Below are 25,609 nucleotides of genomic sequence, written 5' to 3' on the forward strand. Positions count from 1 at the left end.
TTGTATTCAAATATTTTATTATGTACTTTCTTAAATTAATAAGTAAGATATTTTCTATTAAGTCTTTAGCACGTGCGAACAGTTGAGATACGAGTACAATAACTAAATGAAAACACTTATAATGAGAGCTAATTAGTTTTTTCTTCATTGAGAGTGGTAAAGATATTTTATATTAAATTAAATTCTAATGAGAGATGCGATAATTAAAAATTATAATATATATATATATTTACCTAATTTAGTAACATCTGCGCAATGAGTAGCAAATTAGCTCTCATTTTGTAATCATCTAAAAAGTTTTATCCAACATTTATCTATTGTTTCCCTAAAATTTTAAATAACAACATCAACAATAATAAATATCACAATAAAGTCTTAAACTTAACTTAACTTAAACTTATACATATGTCAGTAATTAAAATAAAATAAATATTGTGTGCTCATGGTCACCTAACTATCTAAAAATTTGAGATCTGTTTTATATAGGTACTAATAATTTAATTTAATATTATCGGTAACTTAAATTATTAGGAAACCTACCAAGAATTACCTACGAATAAAAACATCATAATATTATCCTAATATATACCTACGTGTAGGTACTTAGATGAAATTTGTATAGAACAAATTTTAATATAATTTAGAACACAATATTTTCTATGTAATTTCGATATGGCTTTTTTAAAGACTGAGGCATAATAATTTATGCCAATGAAAAATTAAATAAAATATCAAGGGACTACAAATAAAACAATAAAAGGTTATTATAAAACTGTGGTATTTTTATATCTACTCGACAGTTTTAAAATGTAGTTGCAATTTGTTGGAAGTTCCTATCTATAAAATGTCTATGTACTTAGAGAAAATGTAGTTTCCTAGATCTTTTTATGTGTGAAGTAAGTCATAAACGACATGAAATCACACACGCTGTAATTTACCTTTATTAAGATAATAATTAAATTTCTCAAAACATAATGTCTTAAAAATGTTACAGCATAAACCCGAAAACAGTATATAAAAGTAAAATGTCTATAGTTGGTTTAATAAATAATAATTGACCCACGCCCACGATAACTATTTATTTACATTTTAAAATTTTAAGAATATTTCTATGGAACACATAATACGGTTTTGATTTCTAAAATAACAGACAACCTTTATGTTTGAACTATCTTTAAAAGTTTACGGTATTTAAAATTGAGGGTAGAGATAAAGATTAAAAGTCTCGAGTGTGGGATTTAACTAAAAAATTTTTTTACTTGCACTCAACGATATTTTATGTCATAGATATGTTACGTCCGTTTAAAATCACTTAATCATTTTGTAGGCACGTAACATATCTACCTACAGTATAAAATAATCATCATTAGTTGCTTGCACTCGCAAACGATAAATTCAAAATGGCCAATATTAGATTAAATAAAAATTAAACTAAATACCTACAGCGACTTTTTGTAGCGATACAGTCACGCGTTCTGCAAATGCGCGACAGCATCTCTTCTAACGCGTGTTAGTCGCAAAGCGTTACTAACGCGCAACTGCATCGCGATTGTATCGATAAAACGCGCGACCACCGAATCGGAGGGAGTGTGGCGCGGTGCGTGAGTGGGAACTGGCATCAGTGCATCGCGTTTGCATTGCAACTGAATCTGGTCGACAGCTAGCGACAACTTCGCGTCTGTATCGATGCTACGTGCAACAGCATCGCGACTGCATCGCTACAAAAAGTCGCCGTGGGCGAGGGGCCTTACACTTTCTTAGACTAGCGGCAATTTAATTTAATATTTCACTATACATCATCCATACACACATACGAATAGTTCTCCTTACCTCTGCCCTCAATAATATAAGAACAAATTTGATCGAACTACCCTCTTATTATATCCTGACATTAGGACCGTACCTTATAAATATTCCACTATATCACATTTGATAGAAATGTTCGGGCAACTGACCCCATAGCTAAGGTTAAGTCCGTGGGGTTGACTCTTGTGCCTCTCTGTCAGTAGTTTGTGGAAGATGGGGAGGATGGCGCACTCGAAGAGTTCCGACTCGGAGCTGGCGGTGTACATTTTCCTTTCGGTGGACTCTTGGCGTTTGGAGTCCATTCTGGTGTATGTTGCTGATTTGCGATCGTCACGCTTGCTTGGCGATCCTGTAACAAAGATACGTTCTGATATTAGGAGATAACATAAAATTTAAAATCTTGAAGATCATGAAGTTATTAATTACAATCTCGATCAAGTCATCAATTTTCTCTTTCAGTGCGCGGTCAGTTGAGACCCTTAGACCATTTAAATAACAGGACCTGCCTCGCTAACCGTTACCCCTCTGGAAATATCAAAAATCTATGATCTAACGCGTTTATAAAAACTGTTGCTATAGAATCGATGTTTCATTGTTGTAATCGTTTTTGTCTTCTAAAGAGCTCCCTATAAATGCCGGTTTGTGTAGTTAAATGACATAAAAAGTGAAGGGAAAGAAGAGTATAGGTGGAGTCAGTAGGGAGTGGAGTATGATCGTTACAGAGTCCGACATTATCTCTCTAAGCCCGCTTACCCGCATTAGAGCAGCGTGGTGGGTCTTATACTCATAACTCGAAATGTCCTTTCGTTTAGGAACAGACGCCTGACACAGTAGCAAGCTATTGAAAGCTAATGTTTAAGAGTTTTGATACTTATCTTACCAGGTTTGTGTCTTGAAGCAACGTTAGGACTGCTTTTATGATGATCAGGTCGACTCTGCGTGGCCTGAGTCAACCGCGGGGAATCCCCCACACCCTTCGCCCTTTTCAACGGCTCGGCTTCTTGCCTCAACCTCTTTGATGGAGAGTCCTGACCCTTCGTCACCCTTATCGTGTCAGGATCTTGCACTACCCTTTTAGGCGACTCCTGTTTCTTCGAAACCCTTATGATGTCTGGTTCGGGTTTCCTGTCTATGCTTTCTTTGGATTCTTGCAAAGGTTTCTCTTGTACAAGTTTCTTTGATAACTCTTCGAGTCTTCGTTGTGCTAATTCGGCTTTGTCTTCCATTTCTTCTTGATATGATCTCATCTGAAAATTTTATGAATACTATTTGTATCATTCTCATGAATCATTAATATTTTAGAACGATTATTTATGATAATTTTTCTGGAGCTGATCAGAGCTTTGCATAAGTGTATAATTTCTATTCTAGAATAGAAACCCTAATTTTCAACAAATCAACCAATGGACAGCCAGTGCCAGATAAGTCATGTGTCACCAGTAACCATTGAATTCTTGCGACAAGTTTAATGGTGATAGATTTCTGAGTTCTAATTGAAAACTGAAGTATCAACTAAGACTGCGCGTTTTGGTGAAGGGTCGCCAATTCAATACCCTGGGAACTCCAAACTCCAACAGTACCTCGATGTATGTTTCTAACTGACAATTCAGTAGTGGGACTCATTGAGCTGCAATTTAATCTATAATTTTGGTCAATGAGGAGATCCGAAAATCTCCTCATAAGATAAACACGTTAAGATACTTCGATTAATAACTAGTAAGAATATCTGAATAGTAACCTTTAGGTATGTAGGTATCTTCTAAAAAATGTATAGATATGTTATGTTGACCTCACCTGAGCCGAAGACTGTCTTCTCTTCGTTTGTATCTGATGAGGAGGTGTGCTGACGGGCTGCGGAAACTCTGACCCTCGACGCTGGAAAATACAACACATTTTTCTTAACTAAAATATTTTTGGTTGAGTTCGAGGGTAATGGATAACCTTTTTTTTATTCTTTACAAGTTAGCCCTTGACTACAATCTCACCTGACGGTAAGTGATGATGCAGTCTAAGATGGAAGCGAGCCCGCTTCCATCTTAGACTGCATCATCAACTTGTTAGGAGGAGGATGAAAATCCACATGCCTATCGGTTTCTACACGACATCGTACCGGAACGCTAAATTACTTGGCTTCTTCTTTGCCGATAGGTTGGTAACTAGCCACGGTCGAAGCCTCCCACCAGCCAGACCCGGACCAGTTAAGAAATACCTCAATCGGCCCAATCGAGGATCAAACCCAGGACCTCAATCGCAATGGAGGCCGTCAAACTTTCCCAATGTTGAAATATCCAAAAATCCTTTCTTAGTTAGTCACCACGTCACAGAACGATACTAGCACAATATCAGCAAGCACCTTCAGGAGTTTTGACAGAACGTTGCCATTGTCAGTCGTTAAATGCTTTTTATAATATAAAATACCCTCATTTCAGTTTTTTTTTTTATCTTCCACAGGTATCCTAGCTATTTACTAGTAGATTAATAAAATGTTTTAAATATTTACTTTAGCAATTCGATCAGTCATTCGAAGGGTATCCGCCTCGCGGTAGCCTTCAGGAGTTCCCACTCGCACTGCACCAGCTAGAAGGATTATTTATACATTAGCAAAAGTTAGACCAATTCGCTTATTATGACGTCTTCAATTGTAATCATCATCATCGTTCATCATTCTCAACCCATATTCGGCTCATTGCTGAGCTAGTGTCTCCTCTATCTCATCGATAACTTGATCACGTGACCTGTCGATAGAAAATGGTATTCCCATACTTTTTAGATACCAATTCCCATACAAATAGGCAAGGTGTTATAGATCGGTCGAAGGTAGGTAGATCGCTCTATCCGTTAGGTAAACGATTTTCTGGTAAAAGATTCTTACCGTGGTTAATGGAGCTGTTAGATGCTCTTCTGTCTGAATTTCTGTCAGCTTCTCTGAAACACAATTGTGTTGATTTAATATAAAACACGCCTACGATCTAATTTCTTCTTTATAACTGACTTAAAAAAGGACTCATTCCTTAATCCTACACTCATTGATTGCAAGTCTGGGAATCTGCTCGGAATTTTTTTCTCTGCTACACGATAGACCCGGCACACTTACGGTGAATCCATGGCAAGCTAAAATATTCGTCTCGTACTCTCTCCGATTACTCAAAGAGCGATTTGGGTTATGTTTGAAAAGGTATACTTTGCAAGTGGTCTCATGGTCATCGGGTTAAGATCTGATGATTGGATTATGAAGAAATCGAGGATTTTTATGAAATGGATAACAAAGTTAAATACCTTTGGTGATGAGGCGATGATGATGATTGCTGGCGACTTTTCTCAGAAACACTCCTCTGCATAGGCGAGTGAGCGTGACCTTGATAGAGATTTATTTATTTACCAATCAATTCTGATAAGAGTACATAATGGAAGTTCTTAGTTTCAATTACATTAACTTAGTGCTTCCAACTTTTCTATTCTTTTATTTTTTAACCGACTTCAAAAAGGAGGAGGTTCTCAATTCGGTCGGTATTTTTTTTTTATTTTTTTTTATATATGTACACCGATTACTCAAAGACGCCTGGACCGATTTCAAAAATTCTTTTTTTGTTTGAAACGGTATAGTCCCCATTTGGTCCCATTGCCATCATGTCAAGATCTGATGATGGAATCCTGGAGAAATTGAGGGGAACTTTCGAAAATTATATGTGTGTCTAGTATGTTCGTAAACTTTTCCATTTAGTACTTTTAAGCACTACAATTTCATGAAGGTTTAAAATCGATCTGATGATGGCTTAGCACCGCCTTCATACTGATCAGCAGGTAGAACATATTATGATGTTATTTTTCACTTTTTAGTTTAGTGGGTACGTTTTTAGGTTTTGAAGTCGGTTGTATTTTTTTTATTAAAATTTTTATTAAATTTTTTGGAAGGTTTGTGCCAAGAAACTTACTTGGTGGTGATTTCTGGCAAGTGTATTGGAAGGTGTTGGTGTCCCAAAGATCGCTTTGGACGACTATGAAGTTTTCCTTTTTCCTCTTTTCTGAATCTCTTCTTTGACCTGCAATTGAAGCAATGGAGAAAATCTCATAATTATAAACAACCTACGAGTACATAACTGATAGTCTTCGTATAGCCAGAGCCAAGTACGTACAAGCTTTCTTCCGTTCTGCGGATGAGTAGTCGTGGTCTACGTCCAGAATATCCTCCGACTCTTGCTTTGGCTTCGGTGGAATGGGTGGGTCCCGTTCTTGTCCTAGACAATATAAATTAAATTAATTCATGTATATTTTAATAAAACACAACGTACAACTTAACGATTATATGTATAGGCTTACATTGAAATAAATCAAGTAAATCTATAAAATTAAAACAGTCTTACTTCAGGTATCCTCTCCGCAGGTAAAGGTCCGGAGAGGATACCTGAAGTAAGACTGAATGCAACAGCGGTTAGGGTTGTATCAAAATTTAAATATCTGGGACACATACTCGATGAACGTCTGAGGGATGACTATGACATTGAGAGGGAAAGGAGGGCACTTTCGATTCGATGTAATATGCTAGCACGCAGATTTGGCAAAAGTAGCAGACCCGTCAAGCAAACATTGTTTAACGCGTATTGCCAGTGTTTTTATACCTGTCAACTGTGGACAAACTTCCGCAGAAAGTCCTACACAGCAATACGCGTGCAATACAATGATGCATTTCGCATCTTGATGGGTCTGCCTAGGTATTGCAGTGCCTCAGGCATGTTTGCAGAATCGGGAGTGCCTGACTTTTATGCTATTATAAGAACACGCGTAGCCTCCTTCTGGGAGAGACTTAGAACAGCGCGTAATAGCATTCTACAGACTGTTTGTGACGGGATGCCCAGCCCTTTGTTTACATATTGGCTATCTGTGCATCAAGACCATAATAGAAAATAGTCTTTACTCCGGACTAGGATGACGCCTGGGAAGAGTCTTTTAACCTTCCCAGTTAGCACGTAAGTTTTTAATTGTAAAAATTAAATTGTATTATTATAAAACCAATTACTTAAAATACTTATCAAAATTTAGGCCTTTGTTAGGGCGCCCATCACGCAGTCAGTATCTTTTGACACTCTTACGAGTCTGTCTGCCACCGCCCCGGCACGTCCGCTGATCGATTAATCGAATAAAATGCAGCTAATGTGTCGGCACACGTGGCGTCCCACACCAGCGCACAACCCTTTGTCCATTTCTTCCTTTACCTTTACAAGTTACGTATCCAAAGGTGATACATTTATGTGTCTGCCAATTTAACTTGACTGGCGCACAATGTATTCAGGACGACCACTTAAAATGCAGCCATGATTAAGAAGATGATAATGATGATCCTCATACCTATAACCTTCCTCTCAGTCATGGGCGGCACTGCTGCGGGCTCCATCTCTTCCACTGGCGCCTGCATCAGCTCGGCGAGCAGCACTCCGGCGCTGACGCTGGACATGCGCCGGTGGCCGCGCGGCGCTGTCTTGTACGGGGGCTTCGTGTCGGGTGCTTTTGTCTGCTTCTTCTGCATTTCCGGTGTCTGTAACAGGGTTGTGTAATTTGGTAAACATGCCAATTGTATTAGCCGATCTTCGAATAAGGATAGTGGAGGTTTAAGTTAGGACTAAAATACCTCCATAGGAGACGTACATCAAAGTCAAAGTCAACATTTTTTTTAATAAATGAAAAGCCAAATTTTGAATGTGTTCTCGCCTGATGTTGAGTGCCAATGCAGACTGAGACTACACAGACACGGACTACTAGGTAGTCCGTGGCAGACTAAAATGGCGGCGGACTTACTTGGAAGAGGGCATAGCGTCTTTGCCGGTAGAGTGGCAACTAGCTACGGCCAAAAGCCAATTTATAAAATATAAAATCATAAACTAACTTGAGTTGGAAATTGAATCCAGGACCTTTCTGTTGAGAACCACAGCTCTATCTATTGCGATCAGAGAGATTACCAAATGACGATGAGGGCAAAATTAATATATCGCTAACAATGATGTCTCCATGGAAACGAACTTTACAGAATGCAGGGCTGGCTTGGAGCTTACCTTGTTGACTTTAGGCGTTGCCGCTTTCGTGTACATTGGCTCCTGAACTTTAGCTGGCACTGACTTTGCAGTGGGAGTGTCACTTGTTTTTAATGCTGGAATGGTTTTAGCTTCTGCTTTGGCTGGCTCTATCTTTGTCTTTGGAGGCTCTGGAGGTTCCTGCGGGAATAAGAAATTGTTAATGTACACCATCACTTTAAAAATACGGAACAACTAAACCTTATTGACGTAATGGTCAGCATATGCGGCTTCTTACCATGAGGCAATACATTCGAGTCATGGGTTGGGCAATGAAATACTCAGTGAACAGTAAGTTAAATCGCCTGAAAGCTTCTTCGATACCATGATATAAAAATTAGGGCAGATGAAATCGTAGTTCTCTTACTTCAGAAGACCATCCATACGGCAGCTTGGCGAGCTGATCCTTCTCCGGCACAGCCTTAGAAGAAGGTGGACTTGTGTAGTCCAGGTGATTTTTGAAAGAGACATTTTTGGTTTGCTCCTTTTTACTCGTAGGTTCTTTCAACGTCTCTTTTATGGGCTCCGGCGGTGCACTCGGCTTTGGTCTAAAATCAAAATTTTTAATTTATCAAGGGATTTTGTAGGGATTTCCAACATCACGCTCATAAGCCGCCTGCATTCCACGGATTCCAATGACTCGTTTGATGCCGTGAGTCTACTTGGTGAAGGGTCGACTAGCACTACGCTTACACGTCCATAGTATCATGGAACTGCAATGTCTATCGGCTCTTCGAACTATGTGCCCGCCACTTCAGCTATGAAGTAACTTGTTAAGCTACTCGTATGTCGGTAACTATGTTTCTTTTGCAAATTTCTTTATTTTTGATTGGATAACGCAGAGATACTCTAAACAAAGTTTTCTCCACCACCCACTGAGTGACTCTGAGCCTTCCTATGAGGTCCACGTTATGTTGTTTTCTATTAATGTTTTTCCGTTTGACTATATAATTACAAGGATATGACTTGTGAAATTATATGCTTTAGATTAAAGGGTATATAGCATAGCGTGTAATCTATACTAATATTATAAAGAGGTAAAGTTTGTAAGTTTGTAAGTTTGTAAGTTTGTAACAATTTTTTGAAATGGGGTAATCTTCGGAACTACTGGACCGATTTTAAAAATTCTTTCACCAGTAGAATGCTACGTTATCGGGGAGTGCTATAGGCTATATTTTATATTTCTATCATATATAACTACTGAGATATCGCGGGTTTTCTCTTACAGGTCAGACCGAAAAACTTACTTATTCGCATGCGCTGCCTCAACCATTGCGTATAACTGAAATAAATGTATGGAGGCTTTTTGAACCTTTAAAAGTTCTACAAAAAAGTCCGCGACACCATATATCTATCTTTTATATTTTAGCAGATATAGTACTTTTAGTACTTTAATAAATTATTTAAATTTTAAACTAAGGTTTACGTCATTATTTACACAACTAAACTTAAAACCTTATCAAAATAAATGATTTAATAATCACAAGGATATTATAGAGATAAGATTTGCCCTTTACAGTATGTTAATTAGTTATATAGTTTCGGAGATAATACAAAATTTCTGGAAGTCGCAGAAATGCCGCTATATGACGCCCCGCGGTTTCAATTACGTGGTTCCCGTTTCCGTGTGAATACGAGGACCAAACATAGCCTATGACACTCGCAAATAATGTAACTTTCTATTGGTAAAAGAATTTTCCAAATCGGTCCAGTAGATCCAGAGATTACCCCCGACAACCACACAAACTTTACCTCTTTATAGTATTAGCATAGAAGTCGCTTGGGAAAATATAGTCTTTTGGTCATTGCACCACGCTCAAAAGGCTGGACCAATTTTGCTGAGGGTAGGGATAGGATAGGGGTAGGGAAGGGGTAGGGTAGGGGTAATCTAGGGAAAGTGTAGGGTAGGGTAGGGTAGGGTACGGATAAGGTAGGGGTAGTGCAGGGTAGGGTAAGGTAGGGTAGGGGTAGGGTACGGGTAGGGTAGGGTTAGGGTAGAGGTAAGGTAGGGGTAGGGAGCGGTTAGGGAATAGCGGTAGGGTAGGAGTAAGGTAGGGGTAGGGTAGGAGTAAGGTAGGGGTAGGGTAGGGGTAGATTAGGCGTAGGGTAGGATAGGGTATGGATAGGGTACGGGTAGGGTTAGGGTAGGGGTAAGGTGGGGGGAGGGTAGGGTTAGCGTTAGCGGTAGGGTAGGAGTAAGGTAGGGGTAGGGTAGGGTAGGGTTAGGTAGGTTTACGAGCAGGGTAAGGTAGAGGTAGAAAAGTTTACATAAATTTTTACGCGGACGAAGACGCGGGCGTCCGCTAGTATTTTATAAATTGAACTTACTTGTCATTAGGGTACTGGTTCTGTAAGCCGATGTATTCAGTTTCGGCGCCAGCGGATGCGCTGAGGCTGCACACCGAAGTGATATCACTCGTCTCTGGAATAATTCATTCAAATTAGCGTATTTGTTCAAATTATCGTGAAGTGGAGACCCTAGGTTATGGAGGCAGTGCAAGAAATTTCTCAGAATAACTTCCCCGTGGCTAATTGCCTCGACTGTCAAACGCAAATCGGCCTGGCTATCAGAACTGAGCAACAGGCAACGCAGAAATGCAGTCAGAACTGATGGTATTTTTTTTTTGATATTGAACGAGCAATCAAATATTACCTGGATGACTGACGTTTTCTCTCGGCACGGGCAATCGCGTCCGTTGCGTCGCTGGTGACTTGGAATCTCGCACCGAAGACTCTGAACTCACATCACTTCCCAGTTTGCTTAACAGCATCTAAAAGAAGATTGATGATCACAATTATTATTGATTAGATTGCGGAATATCACATCACTTCTATGGAGAAGTGTTGTAATTTTCCGCAATCTAATTCTCTATTCCTGAGAATCGTAGTATATTGAATGAATGGTGCGATCAAGTTAGTATGTGAACTTCTGAATTATGGAATATCTTTTGCAATGTATTGTTGGCTGCTGGATGCATCCTGAGTGCACCAGCACAGCAAGTTTTCGAATTTGGATATTAAATGTTACACCCTTCTGTCTGACAAATTCACGTTACCTCTTGACGTTGACCCTTTTATCTGTTTCATCATCATTACCCAGGCGATGGATATCCAGGACTTCCCACCATGATACTGAACCATTTATGACTTACTAGTGAGTCGTCCAACACTGTGCTTTTCGATATCGGGTCGCCATTCAAGTGCCTGGAGACTCCAATGCCCTCAGCACTTTGATTTGCGAGTATGTGCCCTGCTCAGTGTTACTTCAGGGTCAGATGCATCTTTTGATTGCAGCGGAGATTCGTTATCACAATACCTGCAGCTCATTCTCCTTGGCCTGCAGCGTGCGCCGGTAGCGGTTGTTGTACTGGCGCAGCTCCTTCATGCGCCGCTCCAGCTCGGGCCCCGGGTCGCGGCACTCGTGCGGCGCGGCGGGGCGCAGCGTGGCACGGATGCGCGACCCGCCCGTGCCACCAGAGCCGTTGCGGCGCAGTTCTAACAGCTGCCATCAATCATCATCATCAGAATATTTTTATAGCCCACAGCATGGCTAAGTTTCTCTCCTTAAAGGAGCAGATAACTCGACACCGAGGAGCTATTTTTTGTGCAGATGCCAGGTTGGTGTGGCGACACAAATCTGGAAATCTATCTCTACACATTTCATCTTCCGTAGGAGTAACCGGACAGATGAAAATAATGTTCAGCTGATAATCATTGGTAGGTAACATCAATCGACTAATCTAATAATCTGAAAGCTAAGTAAGTGGACATGATAGTCAATACAATAGTAGTAAACATTTACGAGTAAGAAACATAAAGTCACTCAACTCACCTTCGGAACGAAAACCAAACACAGTGTAGCAGTTGTGCAGAAAATAATGAAGATAGCGATCAACACGAATAATACATCCTTGTGGTCAGCGAGAACCTACAAACAAATGAGAAACATCACAATTAAGTTGAGTACTGCGTACTAAGTAACTGAGTACTCTCTAAAGCAGATACAGCAGATGATGACAAAAGGGGGGCCTAAGTCAGATGGCTTAGGTCCCCCTTTTGTCAAGGTACGGCACATTAGAATTACAGTCACAAGGGCGTCAGGAATAATCACACTCAGCCAAAAACTCCTTTGACTCCACCGTTCTTCTATTGATTAATAACACAAATTTTAACAATTGACCGCGTCACACAATCATGGTCTCGAGTTTAACCAGCGTCTGAGCCTCTACATTTCTGCCGAAGCAGTTACAGTCCCAATAAATTCTTTAACAACTACTATGAAAATTATGATAAAGCTAAGGAGATCAAATAAGTCTTACCAATGCGCAAGGAGCACCCATAATGCACATGATGAGTACATTGTATACGGACAAGCCGATGTGCTTTGAGTCGTTCAGAGCCGGAATTGACACATGACGTGTCTCCCATGCCAAGAATGCTCCAAATACCTGACAAAAACATAACAGTGATTTACAAAATCAGAAAAAACAATGTTGGTATTTCACAAATTTTACTAAGCAACACCGTACGTAATTTACGTAAAAAGCTTCAAGATTAAAGAAAAAGAAGTAAATTACCAGAAGGAGTCCTTTGTAAGCGTATATGGCCCCAATAAATATGGGCATTCGCTCTGATTGACAATATTCGTTTTCTTGGACGATGACTATGTCTTCACTTGTTGGATGAGGCTGCAAGGAAATACATATTAAGTATTGAAGTTATTTGACTACTAAACGTTATCTCCTGAGGATTTTCAAGTTTCGAAATTAAATGCACGTAAAGAATTTTCAGTCAGAAATCGCGGTTAAAAACAAAATAATCTAAGTTTTTACGAAACACATTTTACGTTAACTTTAGGTATTTTTATGAATCTTCTTAGACCTATGTCCATTTATGAATTCCATTAGGTAAGTTCAGTTACTGATGGTAATATACAAGATCTAAAAGCGATAAACAAATGTCTTATTAATACCATATATGGTGGGTACACGATAAATAGTCGATACTTACATATGCCTCCATTTGTTTGGTCGCCCTGTAAAATGGGTCGGATATCTGCCACGTGGTCATGATGATCAGATCGATGCACAACAGTACACCTACCACCATAAACAACTGGTAATCTTTTATCACCTGCAACAAATGTTTTCATGTTTTCATATCTTCGACAGTTGTCGAAAATACAATCAAATTGCACTTTTTAGTACTATTTGGAAAAAAATCCATTATGGCATTGCTGCTTAAGTATAATTATGGTTGTCGGTAAAATTATAGGTACCATGATGCTAGCTCATATGCATAGCTAGCATGATGACAGGAGCGAGGGTTGTTTTGTTAAAGACAATGGTAACTATGAAAAACTAATAATCATAAATTATGTCTTTTAAAGTGGAATAAATAATGCACATCACGATAACAACTATAATTCGTTGCCTTACCTTCTTATTGAGTTTAACATCTGTGAAGATAGAGTGAACTCTCCAGGTCTTAGAGAACATCGCGCCAAAGGCGAGGCTGAACCCAGCCATCAATAGCCAAGCGCGAGCCGTACAGATGTATGGAAACGCCGCTGTATGGAACAATAAATTTGCATTAGTCAGGTTGCTGAATGAAAAACACTGAACCAAATATATTATAACAGAAATGGTTTCAAAACTTACTTGAGAGATTAAATTTAAACATTTATTTGTTTCTTTAGTAATTGTGAACATGCATTATTGGTCAACACATTATTAGCGGAAGCGAATTTAACTGAGGTGATCTTAACGATGATTGAAAATGTAAAATGCCACTTTTCAAAACAGTCAGACAGACGAAAAAAAGCAATAACATCAAAGTACTTACAAACACTGGACGGCAAAGCTATGAAAAATACGAAAATCATCACGTATACCACCAAAAGCGATGGATAGAAGGAAAAGAAACCAAAACTTGGAAACATGCTGTCGACTCCGACGACCTAGAAAAAAGCCTAGGTCTTTCTCAGAATCTACAAGAAACAGGGGGTTAGTTCCCAAAATTTGGTTAGCGGGTTCCATTCTGCCCGGGGTCGAAGCAAGCTGGGGTTGGGTGTTGCAAGCTATTACCTCCTCGCGGAATTTCCTGAGAAAGACCTAAGAATTAATGAATTCGATGAGTTTATGAGCGTGACGAAGTGCCAGCGTCATGCGAATCGAAAGTGCTAAGTTTTAATTCAATTTTAATGTTAACTATTTAACAGCCAATCGTGAAGGATTGGATGACTAAATTAATGTAACAGTAGACTTTTTAATTATTATTGTTAAATGTTACCTTCGATCCGATACAAGATAGAAAGAACACAAAGATATTTATGAATGAAAACAGGATTGTAATTTGCAAGAGGCTAATGAGTATGAAAGATCTAGACATACCGATGCTACTGAGGCTAGAGTCGAGGCCGAGAAAGATCACGCTGAGGTAGGTGAGCATACATCCCACGATGATCAGATTGTTCAGATGGGGAGAGGACATTTTTATATACCTGAAAAGAAAGCATGATTTTTGATCACTAGTTATTTTCAATGGTTCCTTTATTTTTTCTTTATTTAAAAAACGTGTCTTATGGGGAGCCTTTCATAGATGTATCCATCTATGAAAGGGAAAGGATGTCATATTATGATATGACATCAGCATTACATACATTGAGGAAATTATCTGTAATAGTTCTCAGATAAACTATTTAACCTAATTAGTAGCTGTTATAACCTCCTGGGTGGTTTTTTGTCTGCCTAACTATAATTTTAGGCAACATAAATAATCGTCATTAGCAGTCCTAATTAGACTTAATTAACAGCCCACTAAAAGGCCTGGCCTTCTTCTACTAGTATATACGAAAAGCATTGGAGGGCTTAAGATTAATATTTGACTATTTAACAATCAATATAATGGTTAGAGCTGCAATTGACAAAAGATAACTTTTGCATCAATTGCAGTCCTAATCTAATCCATTACCGTTCTGTGAATAAGAATTTTTATAGATGTGTAAGTGTAGTATAATTATGTTTAAATTGAAGCTAAAACAGAGAGGCATATTCGTTTAGCGAAAAATCTCTTTAATAAAGAAAAAAAAAACAAACAATCACTATCAGATTTAATAAGCGGGATCGATAGCTTAACGTTCTTTCCGAGGCAAGAGAGTCTAACACCACCAGCTTCCGAAATCCAAACGAAGAATTTACCGCGATCATTTCTAGGAAGAATGAAATGCTCATTATTTCATACCCTGGGAAGAATGAAATGTTCATTATTTCATACCTCGACCCAGACCCTTGTGATTTGAAGCCACTTATGAGAGATAACTAATTAATATGTGATTAACGCATGGATTAATTTATTGACATACACACACTCACACATTCCCCCACACACACCACAAACACACAACACACACATACACACCCAACACCACACACGCATATTCACATAATATATATTGTAATTATTTTGATTTATATAAACTTAGCATTAAGAACTTACCACCTAACTTAACTTTACTACCTATCTTAACTTGTTTGTCACACACTTCATAAACTGTTATATTCTTGTTTCACTACTGTGGAAGAAAGTGATTACCACAATACAGGGAATCCTAGTGTGGAGATCACAGACTTATGTAAATTATTTTTATGTGTACTAGTGAATCAATAAAATATTATTATTATTATTATTATTATTATTAACTACTGGACTTGACTGTCTGTTTAACAAACAATCAGTTGTAGTGAGTGAGATCGAATATCGATGGCATAACGTGCTTTCCGACACACCAGCAAAGAGAAAAGAGAGCAAAGAGAGTGTACAACCAGCATCTTCCCAAATTCAGGCTAAGAATTTAGCGTAACAATTTTAAGGAAGACATGAAAAGGTAAATTTTTCTTACCCTCACCCCATAATTCGTTTCAACATAGGCTAATGAGGCAGTTCCATGTTTCTTTTTTTATGCAATATAGGCTTGCGCTTGACTACAATTATTAAAGCCTGATGGAAAACTTAGACTACTTACCTTGGGCGCTTACCTAGAAGATGCCTAGTCACTCTTGCTTTGAAGGTATTTAAATTATAAGTGCCATGAATGTAGTCAATAGAAAAAGTATAATAACCTCTGATTCCTGTAGTGTATGTTCATGGCCAGGAAGCCGGTCGCGAGTAGGATGCCGAGCACGGAGCAGAACACCACCACGGCGTACAGCGTGATGTTGACCTGCGTGTGCTCTATCAGGTGGAGAGTGCGGTCTTTTGGCGGGTTCCTGGAGACAATACAATATTTTTTTATGTACATTACTTGAGATCATAAATCTATTCCAGGAAGTCCGTATGGATTTATTGGAAAGGCATACAGATACAGACAAGCAGTTGAAGGACGCGACGGATGTGTGTCTTCAGTGATAAGGCTCCTTCAATTTATACACACAAACGTGCATGATCTGTCTGTGTGTGCTAGTAGTGGTAAGCTACTACTAGCAATTCGTAGAATAGATTCGTGAATCGTTGAATTATGGCTTTGAATTTTCTGCGGATCTTCTCATATCTCTGATTCAATCACACAGATACTCTGTTCAGATCAAAGCATAGTTCACTAGCTTGTAGCCCGCTAAGTGACTATGGGTATTCTTACGAAGTCCAATAACCACAAAAAGTAATAGCTGTTACTTTACTTACTTCCCTACCCACTTGAAGGGGTCACCGCTGCCAAGATCAAGCCGATCCCTCTCCGCACAATACTCTCCGACCTTCACCTCCCCGACCTGTTCTCCCTGGAACTGCTTGAGGAGGATTGACGCTTTGCGCTCATTGTCGTAGAAACGTACGGGACCCTGTAATTTAAAAGATGTTGGAATTCAAAATGGACGGTCTAAAACAGTACTTACTAACTAATGGACTAAATGCCTTTGCCTTTAATTTCCTTCAACAATACTAAATTATAAAAGCGAAAGTAAATCTTTTCAAGGTTGGACCGATAAATCAAAATTGAAGAATTTTAGTATAAGGATGAATAGTAATAGGAAACTTTTCATCACGTAGAATCCATGATTCACCCGGATTTGTGAAAAACAGAATCACATGCGAATGGACATCCGATCCGATAGTAATTTTTTAAACGCTGAAAGTTTGCCCGTGCTCTTACCATAGGGGCAACTCATGGCACTTCATAGTAGGCCACTATGAAGTTTACTGACTTTGGCATGTATCAAGTTTCCAGATTCTCAATTATCCAAGTATAAAAAGTAAAAGTTAAGTAAGTTAAGTTGCCGAAAGGTACTCACAGTAACTCCCTCAAAGGTGACGTTGCTCAAGGCGTCCAGGAACAGCTGCTCCCACTCCTTGTCCCGGTAGCGAAAATCCTGGACCGTCTTCTCTTTGTACTTTAACTTCACTCGATGTGCCACTGTCTGGATAGCAAGAGCCATCGCCCAAATACCTACAACATTCAATAAACATTGTAGAGCCCAACATCTATAGACATGGTATTCGAGAAAAATTCGATTTTTCTTTCATCCCATGGAGAAATTAAAGAAGAGAAAGTCAAATGTCGCCCAAATGGCGGCGGAAAACCGCAACTATCCCGCTCTCTCTTTCGTTGCGATGGGACGAAAGGGACAACTATGTTTTCCTTACGGATATGTATACATGTTCTACTGACCGTCATATGTATACCCATGAAATCTAGAATATTCCAGCCCTCTTCTTCGATCATACTCCACTTGGTAATCTTTTGCAGTCTGAAAACATCAAAGTTCATTTGATTAACTTATTATATTTTTAAAATATAGAAACGCACATCTAATTTGTTCGTTCTGCATCATTATCATAATCAACATCCCATAATTGGCTCTCTGTTGAGCGCGAGTCTCCTCTTATAATGAGAGGAGTTATGCTAATATTCCATCATTCTGGCACAATGCGAGTTGGCTCATACACGTAGAGAATTAAGAAAATTCCCAAGTATGCAGGTTTCTTTCGATGTTTTGCCTTCACCGTCTAAGGCACATAACTGAAAAGTTGGATGTGCATGTCCCGGACAGGATTCGAACCTACCGGATCGAAGGCAGAAGTTATGTCTACTGGGCTATCACGATTCGTTCAGCATACGTAAAGGAAATTCCATTATCTTTGCAGTTTATGGAATGAGTAACCTAAGAGAGACCGAAAAATCCATAATTCCCGCGGGATTTGCGGAAAACTGAACTTTACCTGGACGAATACTGAAAGACAGACAACCTTTTGGCAGTGCTATAAAGGTTGTATTTAGAATTCCACAAAGATACCTATTTGTTAGAAATTCAAAACTTCAAAAATTCATGGTTCTCCTCAAAAACAAACTGTCCTATTACATACGGTAATTGTTGTAAACATTACTTACAATACCCGAGACAGTGGTCTCGCCGGTGGTAGAGAGCGGCAGCAGGTCAGTGAGGATGGTGGTGTCGAGGGCAGCACTGAGCTCCCTTCTAGAGCACGGCGCCCGCCGGGTCCACCACTTGCTGCTGTACGTGCCCAGCAGGAGCCAGGTGTAGGCACGCCCGTACATCTCCAGCCTGAAAAAATACAAAACTTTCAAGGATTTGAGGATTCAAGGATTTGAGGAGTGATTCGATTGGTTTTATTGAATTAGCTTCTTTCTTTTATTGAAGTAGACTTTCGACTACTAGAATGTTTCCAAAAAGTATCATTTGGAAATGTTCTCTAACAGATACTTAGTAGTAATTAGTAGGTAGATGCACGATGCTTTTGGATTAAAAAAATAATTCTCTATGTTAAAGATGTTAAATATTTTTTTAACAATTTGGGTCAGTTGGTCTAAATGTAATCCGGAAAGTTTTCTAAATATGTTAGGTATGATAAGGAAATTCTTAAATATATTTGTGAATGGGTGAAGCTATCTAAAATTAAAATACGTACTTGTACGCTTCGCAAAATATCTTCAATGCCCAGGTTTCATTGAAGTTGCCCAATATGATCCTGATGTCTTTTTCTTTCAGCTTTGATAGCGCCGTCTTGACTTCTGTTGCGAAGCTCTGAGACTCATCTACTAGAAAGTTAGCTGAGTCCAAATCTGCTAGAAGACGATTGTGGGCCTGTAAAAATTTTAGTTGACTAATTAATTGATCATTTCCCAAGGCTTTAAATGGCTGAAATTTTAGGAATTGTGGCAACGGTAATTAATTATTAATTAGTTATTCTGATGATTATAAAAAAGCTTAAATATATGCTCCCTGAATATCTTCTTAATCATATAGTAATTAAATATCAGAATTCAGAAAAAAATGCAAAACTAAATATTTGCCCAATTTTCTTATCTTGGCGTAACAAGCTGAACATAAAGGAACAGTGCTATGGTGAAAAAGAAAAATCCAAGTCTAATTTTTCAAAAATCATCCCAATCATACCCAACTCACTCGAACCCAAAATATTATAAGACTTTAAAATGTTGCTAAAATATTGAAGCTTGAAACTCTGTCTTACCAAAGCATATCTAGGTTCGTTCTGATAAATCGTGCCAACTCTGGTCCAGTTGAAATGCTCCAACAATCTGATGCGAGGCATGTTGAAAGCGTTCTCTGACGGCACGATGCGAAAGAAATTTGGAAACGCTTCTTTCGTGAACATGGGATGTGTATCAGCATAGGATAGCTAAAAGATAAAATATGTTGACATCGTTCAATCGTCGTTTGGATGCAATGTTATTATTTTTAAACTACCCATTAGTCATGGGATCGGCGTCCGGCGGGCCAGATTCTTCACTGGCGGATCTAGAGATCCCCTAGTTCATATTGGGACACATCAAGAACAAGGATAGGTTTATTATAACATTTCACCGAAACATTTCAACGCGGCTAGTTATTTCAACTGATAACAGAAGGGCTGGTTCATTTTTTGCGCAAAGTATCAGCCTGGCTGTCCAGCGCTTCTTGCCACCATTCCACGTGGGTTATGATTTGTATAGTTGATAGGCTAAGATAGCTTATTGTATTCTTTCTCTGCGACAGTAAAATTTATCTAATCTAACTACTCTTAATTTTATATAAAATGTGAATGTTTGGATGGATGTCTTTTCTAATCACTGATGATTATTGAATTTTTGATTGGATGATTTTTTTTTGACTCTTGAGCTCTTAGCCTCTTACCTGCGTCAGATGCCAGTGTTTGGACGCCTTGGCAATGGGGTCAGTGACGTGGGTGCACGCCGCTCCGAACAGCATAAGCTTGTGGGGTCCGCTGTGCATCATATCGAAGAACGACTTCACTCCCACTGCTGCGTTGCACTGTTTGGAGGCAGAAATATATTCCATACAATACTTTAAAACAGATGTATTACTTATATTTGTATTAAAGTACATAATATGCTACCGATGTTACCGGTGTTTAATTTGGGAGTTACTGTAGGTAGATTAAGGTTTTAGGGCTTGGAAGGAAAGGCAAGTTGGTAATATTGCTTCAATCTTACTTCAAGAAAAGAGAAAAAAATCTCAAACAGAAGATCCGAATCCGGAGAGAGATTGATGAGATTTTTTTGTGTAGGTACGTGCCGTAATCTCCTTAATGGGTCCTCAGCGGCGTACCGGGGGTTTTCAGCTAACGCTGAGGCACTGCCTGGTGGGACTTGAAGGCAGCAGCAGAAAATGGACAAAACGACTCTTTCAGGGCGTCTCCTCTGGTTTGGACATCGGCTTAGAGCTAAATGGTCGTTCAGGAAGGGCGTTGTGACCTGTCTACGCGAAATACTGAAGAGATAAGTGTACCAATGATATTCTCACCTCTGTATCGTTCCACCACATGTGCAGCCGGTAGTTCCTCAGCACGGAGTCATGCTCGTTGACGTGGTCCAGCGCTAGTTTCACGCTCGGCATGACGCCTCGACCTACAGCGGTTTTACCATAGCTTTGGTACTTAGCTCTTTCATCTACCTTATAGCTTCTACAACGACTAAAACACCAGCTACTTATAATTAGGGTTATTTTCAAACTGCTAGATATTGAAGACATCATAAAAGTTGAATGGGTCCGGGATATTGCAATTTGAACTTTATGTAAGGATGTCAAAATTAAGATGTTACTAACAACGAAGTTGCCATGGAAAAGACCGATGTCGCAGCGCTGTAACTTTACAGAATGCTGCAGCTCATCTACAATCTCAAAGATGACTGTTGTCGCTGTGACCGTAATGTTGTCGACATTTTAATAGATATAATTTTCTTTTTAAAATCACTCATCAGGCGATGAAGCGATCTATGTTTGGAGTTTCTCTGCGTGATCGAATCAGAAATGAGGAGATCCGCAGACGAACCAAAGTCACTGACATAGCTCAGCGAGTCGCGAAGCTGAAGTGGGCAGGCCACATAGTTCGAAGAGCCGATGGACGTTGGAGTCCCAAGGTGCTGGAATGGCGACCCCGCATCGGAAAGCGCAGTGTTGGTCGACCCTCCACTAGGTGGGCCGAGGACATCAGGCGGATTGCAGGAAACCGCTGGAGATCGTTTTGCTTGGAGGTCCATGCAAGAGGCCCATGTCCAGCAGTGGAAGTCTATCGGCTGATAATGATAATGATGATGATTATGTATTTTCTTTTTGAAGAATTAACCCTTAACTGCGATCTCGACGATACAGTCTAAGGGCCTATGCACACCACGTTTTTAAACGCGCCGTCGATGCCCGTTTGTAGCGATGCAGACGCGCTGCTAACGCGTGTGTATTAATACAAACGTAAACGAACTGCTTTGTAGTATAAATGCTTTCTAAAACGCGCGTCAAAGGCGCGTTTAAAAAACGTGGCCAATACAGGTTCGTAATGGGTCAGGTTAAATACTTTTGTAGCAAACTTCTAGCTGATATCCAAACGATGCTAAATGCATTATCTAAAGATACCAGTGTTGGAATTCTCGACTCCTTTTCCGAAGGGGAAGAAACCGGCGATGTAGACATCGGTCCGACGATTCAAGATAGCGTCCAGGTTTGGCTTCTGAGGGACTCCCATCACCAGGCTTATTGACAGTATGGTGACGAGAATTTGGTGTAGGAGAACTGGAAAAAATAATGATTTATTTATTTCCGTTAAGACGTCGGTAAAGAATGACAATCCTACTAACCGACGTCTTAACATGCTCTCTGAGGCACGGGGATATGTATCAATATCGTTACTTACATCCTAACTCCAAATGTTGAATAATTTGCAAGAAAGAAACGATCAGTATTTAATACTAAACTAGGATTCGTTTCGAACCTAGGACCTTGTAATCCGAAATCACAGAGCTTTAGAAGTTGCGATAACTAAAATATCGGACAATGGGTCAATTTAAAAATTACTTAATCATCAAAGATATTGTCAGTTACAAATGTAATATTCAAATTACTGTTTTCTCTGCTAATTTCCGATAAGTACATTTTATTTCCAATGTAATTCAAAATTACAGTAATATTTATTTAAGTACCTATGTATTACAGGGCTCTTGGTATAAAGATGCGTATACATTAAACGTTTTTATAGGAAGTGGGTTGGTACAATAAATTTATTTGAATTACTATAGTAGATAATATAATTTTTATTACTTTAATAGCGGACAAAATCACGTACGGTTCACCTAATGATAAGTAGATATCCGCAAGGCAAGTTGTTATTTTAGAAACATTCACCGCAACACGAAAATTAATAAGTTTCAGATCAAAATATGTATAATTAAATCTCAACCAATATAAATCTACAATTTTTATATAAAAAAAATTTTAATGGTTTTTTTTTTAATTTAAAGTAAAATTAGTAAATAATTGTTTTTTTTATGCAATGAAGGCCAGCGCTTGAATAAAATTAAGCCTGAGGGTAAGCATTAATGCGGTCTAAGTTGGAGCGCGCTTACCTAGAAGATGCCTATTCACTTTTGCTTTGAAGGTGTTCAAATTATGTATCAGGAAACACAAACGTCGGAAGGGCATTCCAAATTGATTTATTTTGCTACCGCAAAGATGATGTTGACTCTACTACGGTTGGTTGCGAAATAAAACGTAGAATCTACATCTCCTGAGGATGCTCCAGTTTCGAAGTAAAACATAAATAACTGATTTTCTTTCATATCTGGATGACCATATCGCTGGTTATACATATGGTTTTTCGCTGATATTAGCAAAGTAAATAAATTATTCATAATACGTCTGCATCTATTCAATTCAAGGTAGAACTTTCCCTGAACACGTAATTTTTACCAAATCGACACCTTAAAAGTAAAGTACTGTTTGGTTCGTTGTGATGATCTCTTAAATAGATTACGAGATCAAATGTACGTACGTACGTACCTGTCAACCAATAGATATCGGCAACCATTATTTTCAACGCCTTAATAACCGAGGAAGATTATTCATCGCGTAATTTTGATATTGTCTAGTCAACAAAAAAGAAAAAAAATGTTTGATAAAAAATAATTATAGGATCAGAACCGAAATGCTCATCACACTTCAAAATGTTATCTTCATTTAATCTATTTATTTTAAATACCACGATTAATTTAACAATTTTAATTTAATTTACATTTTTGGTCGTTTTATTTTTTACTTTTATTTCAATACAATTATTATTTTACAATTAATATGCCGTTGATAATTAACGTTAAACTAAAACTGCTTAGTTTATAATATTTTAAACTCAATCACCTTTTAAAATAAAATTTGTCCTTCCTTATTTTAATAAAGTATGCACATGAATAATTTCAAAATCAATTCCATGTACCAAGCTTCTTAGCCAAAAATAGATCTTACCTGACATCTTTGTATTTCCGAATATCCTTCAATGTAAATAATTAATGCAATAGAATTTCACTGTATGTTCGTCACTAAATTTCCAGGAAACATAAAAACTACGGTTTTAATATAAAAAGCGCTTCCTTAAAATCATATAGCCTTAGCACCTCAGCCCTGCACAGGTCCAAACTGCCCGTTTGCGGTTATTAAACAGAAATGGACTCTGCTCCAACACTATTAAGGCGCATTATTTAATTTCACGCAATACTTCTTACTGAAATTGTATTGAGAGTAAATGGCGTAGAAACATTTTTGTGCAAACCAAAATGATTTCTACATACGATTAATAAGATTGAGTTTAGAGTGTAGGGTGATTGTGGGAACAGTGGGTCACCCTTTTTTCCGAGTCATATAACTCAAAAACCATAAAAGCTATCGATGTCAAACTTTAGTGGAAGAAAGGTAGACTAATTGGCTGCGTTTCGGTATACAAATATATGTATTATATTTAATAGTTTTTGAAAAATATATTTTTTTTTAAAAAATGGCTTTTGATCCACTGTGTCCTATATAGTGTATACAGTGAGTCAGTTTTCAGGTCACAGTGGGTCAGTTGGGTGTTTAACCTAAAATAAAAGGTAATATTTTTATCTATGTATAAAAACTGTATTTAGACTTTGTTTAACATATTATTAATCCTTTAATATTATGACAAACAGATTTTTTTAAATGTAGTATTCTTAACTAGTCAACCAAAAGTCTTCATATGTAAAATGTCAAAGTAAATGAAGTTCTTCTTCTTTATAAACAAATATAATAATAATATTCATTCATTCAAATATAACCAACATAAAACCACATTATAAATTTTAAACAAAACAAATGATTCTTTTTAAACAAAACAAATGATTCTTAGCTTCTAGAATTTTTACTTTAGCCACTTAACAATTTAAAAGCACTTTCGTTTTTTACCTAACCTATAAATCGCAATTGAGATTTTTGTAATAACATTATTATCAGCAAAACATAAAATTAAATAAAAACCTTTCCAAATACCAACTAACGGATATCGATTTGAGAACATAAGAGCGCAATTTTGATAATACTCCTTTAATGCTTGTTCTTGCTCATCCGTGAAAACTCTGTTAACTCTGGTACAAGTCTCACATTTTCAGGACTTGTGGTTGTGGACTTGTGATGCTTTAACTTTGGCTGCATAATGTTGTAACGTCGAAAATGGAATTTTCTGTTCTCTAGCAACAGCAAGTATTTTTTCCCTGATTTGACATCTTGAAGAGCTTTTTTCATATCTTCTTCGGTATGATTACCTATTTTCCTACATAACGGGCGTTTCTTTGGCATTCTGTAAATTAAACTTACAATATGTAGATGTTAAGTTGGTGGTGTTACGTCCTTTGCCCTGGAGAGCACGTTAAGCCATTTGTGAGTTTATTTGTTACCTACGAAAATACAAATCTTTCCACTTTAAAATATTAGTATAGAATATAGATTATTTCAATAGGTCCACAGTGGGTCGACTCACAGTGCCCACTTTGGAAACGACTCACTGTGTACCACCCACGCCATTTTAATTTAACGACGCAATAACAGAATACTTCACTGAGAAAGCTAGCTCAATTTACTATCAAATGAGACCTTAATAAGTACTTAAAACATAAAAACTTTAACTAACTTCTAACATTTATAACTATGGAAGAAATAAAAAATAAAACTTACGTATTTTTTCTACTTTTGCAGTCACAAAACACAAACTAATTCCTGTACCGTTTAAAACGCTTCCTAGCGATCCACTGGCAAGCTTGGCGTGAGTCATGTTGGAGCGCGAATATAATATGAAAGACACGCAACTATAGACCGTCTCTTTTTCACCAATATATTGCCGACCAAGTGTTCCCACATGACCCACTGTAGCCACAATGACCCTAATAATTGTAGGATATGGTATAGTGACTCAAAGAGTTTCAGCAAATATACTAA

At 38.2% G+C, this 25,609-nt stretch overlaps 1 protein-coding gene across 2 annotated transcripts; it reads right to left on the reverse strand.

The window, feature by feature from the left end:
• LOC112055013 (gamma-aminobutyric acid type B receptor subunit 2) lies at positions 1-25,483 on the reverse strand. Of its 2 annotated transcripts, XM_052889325.1 has the most exons (32): positions 25,349-25,483; positions 23,630-24,974; positions 21,752-21,907; positions 20,645-20,748; positions 20,015-20,152; positions 19,353-19,520; positions 18,789-18,964; positions 18,250-18,424; positions 17,530-17,608; positions 17,153-17,307; positions 16,548-16,702; positions 15,989-16,135; positions 14,261-14,370; positions 13,307-13,437; positions 12,879-13,001; positions 12,446-12,556; positions 12,188-12,316; positions 11,701-11,796; positions 11,185-11,370; positions 10,522-10,639; positions 10,197-10,290; positions 8,236-8,416; positions 7,851-8,009; positions 7,150-7,336; positions 5,940-6,041; positions 5,739-5,846; positions 5,083-5,161; positions 4,679-4,731; positions 4,307-4,383; positions 3,601-3,681; positions 2,687-3,053; positions 1-2,155 (listed from the first exon to the last, which is right to left on the reverse strand). In XM_052889325.1, exons 2-32 carry the CDS (start codon positions 23,634-23,636, stop codon positions 1,905-1,907), a joined length of 4,203 nt encoding a protein of 1,400 aa, XP_052745285.1. In that variant the 5' UTR covers positions 23,637-24,974; positions 25,349-25,483; the 3' UTR covers positions 1-1,904. The 2 variants fall into 2 exon arrangements, with proteins under 2 accessions (XP_052745285.1, XP_052745286.1); XM_052889326.1 differs by lacking the exon at positions 20,645-20,748.
• Between the last annotated feature and the right edge of the window lie 126 nt (positions 25,484-25,609).

Source organism: Bicyclus anynana, chromosome 25 (assembly GCF_947172395.1).
Source record: "Bicyclus anynana chromosome 25, ilBicAnyn1.1, whole genome shotgun sequence".
NCBI classification, from domain to species: domain Eukaryota; kingdom Metazoa; phylum Arthropoda; class Insecta; order Lepidoptera; family Nymphalidae; genus Bicyclus; species Bicyclus anynana.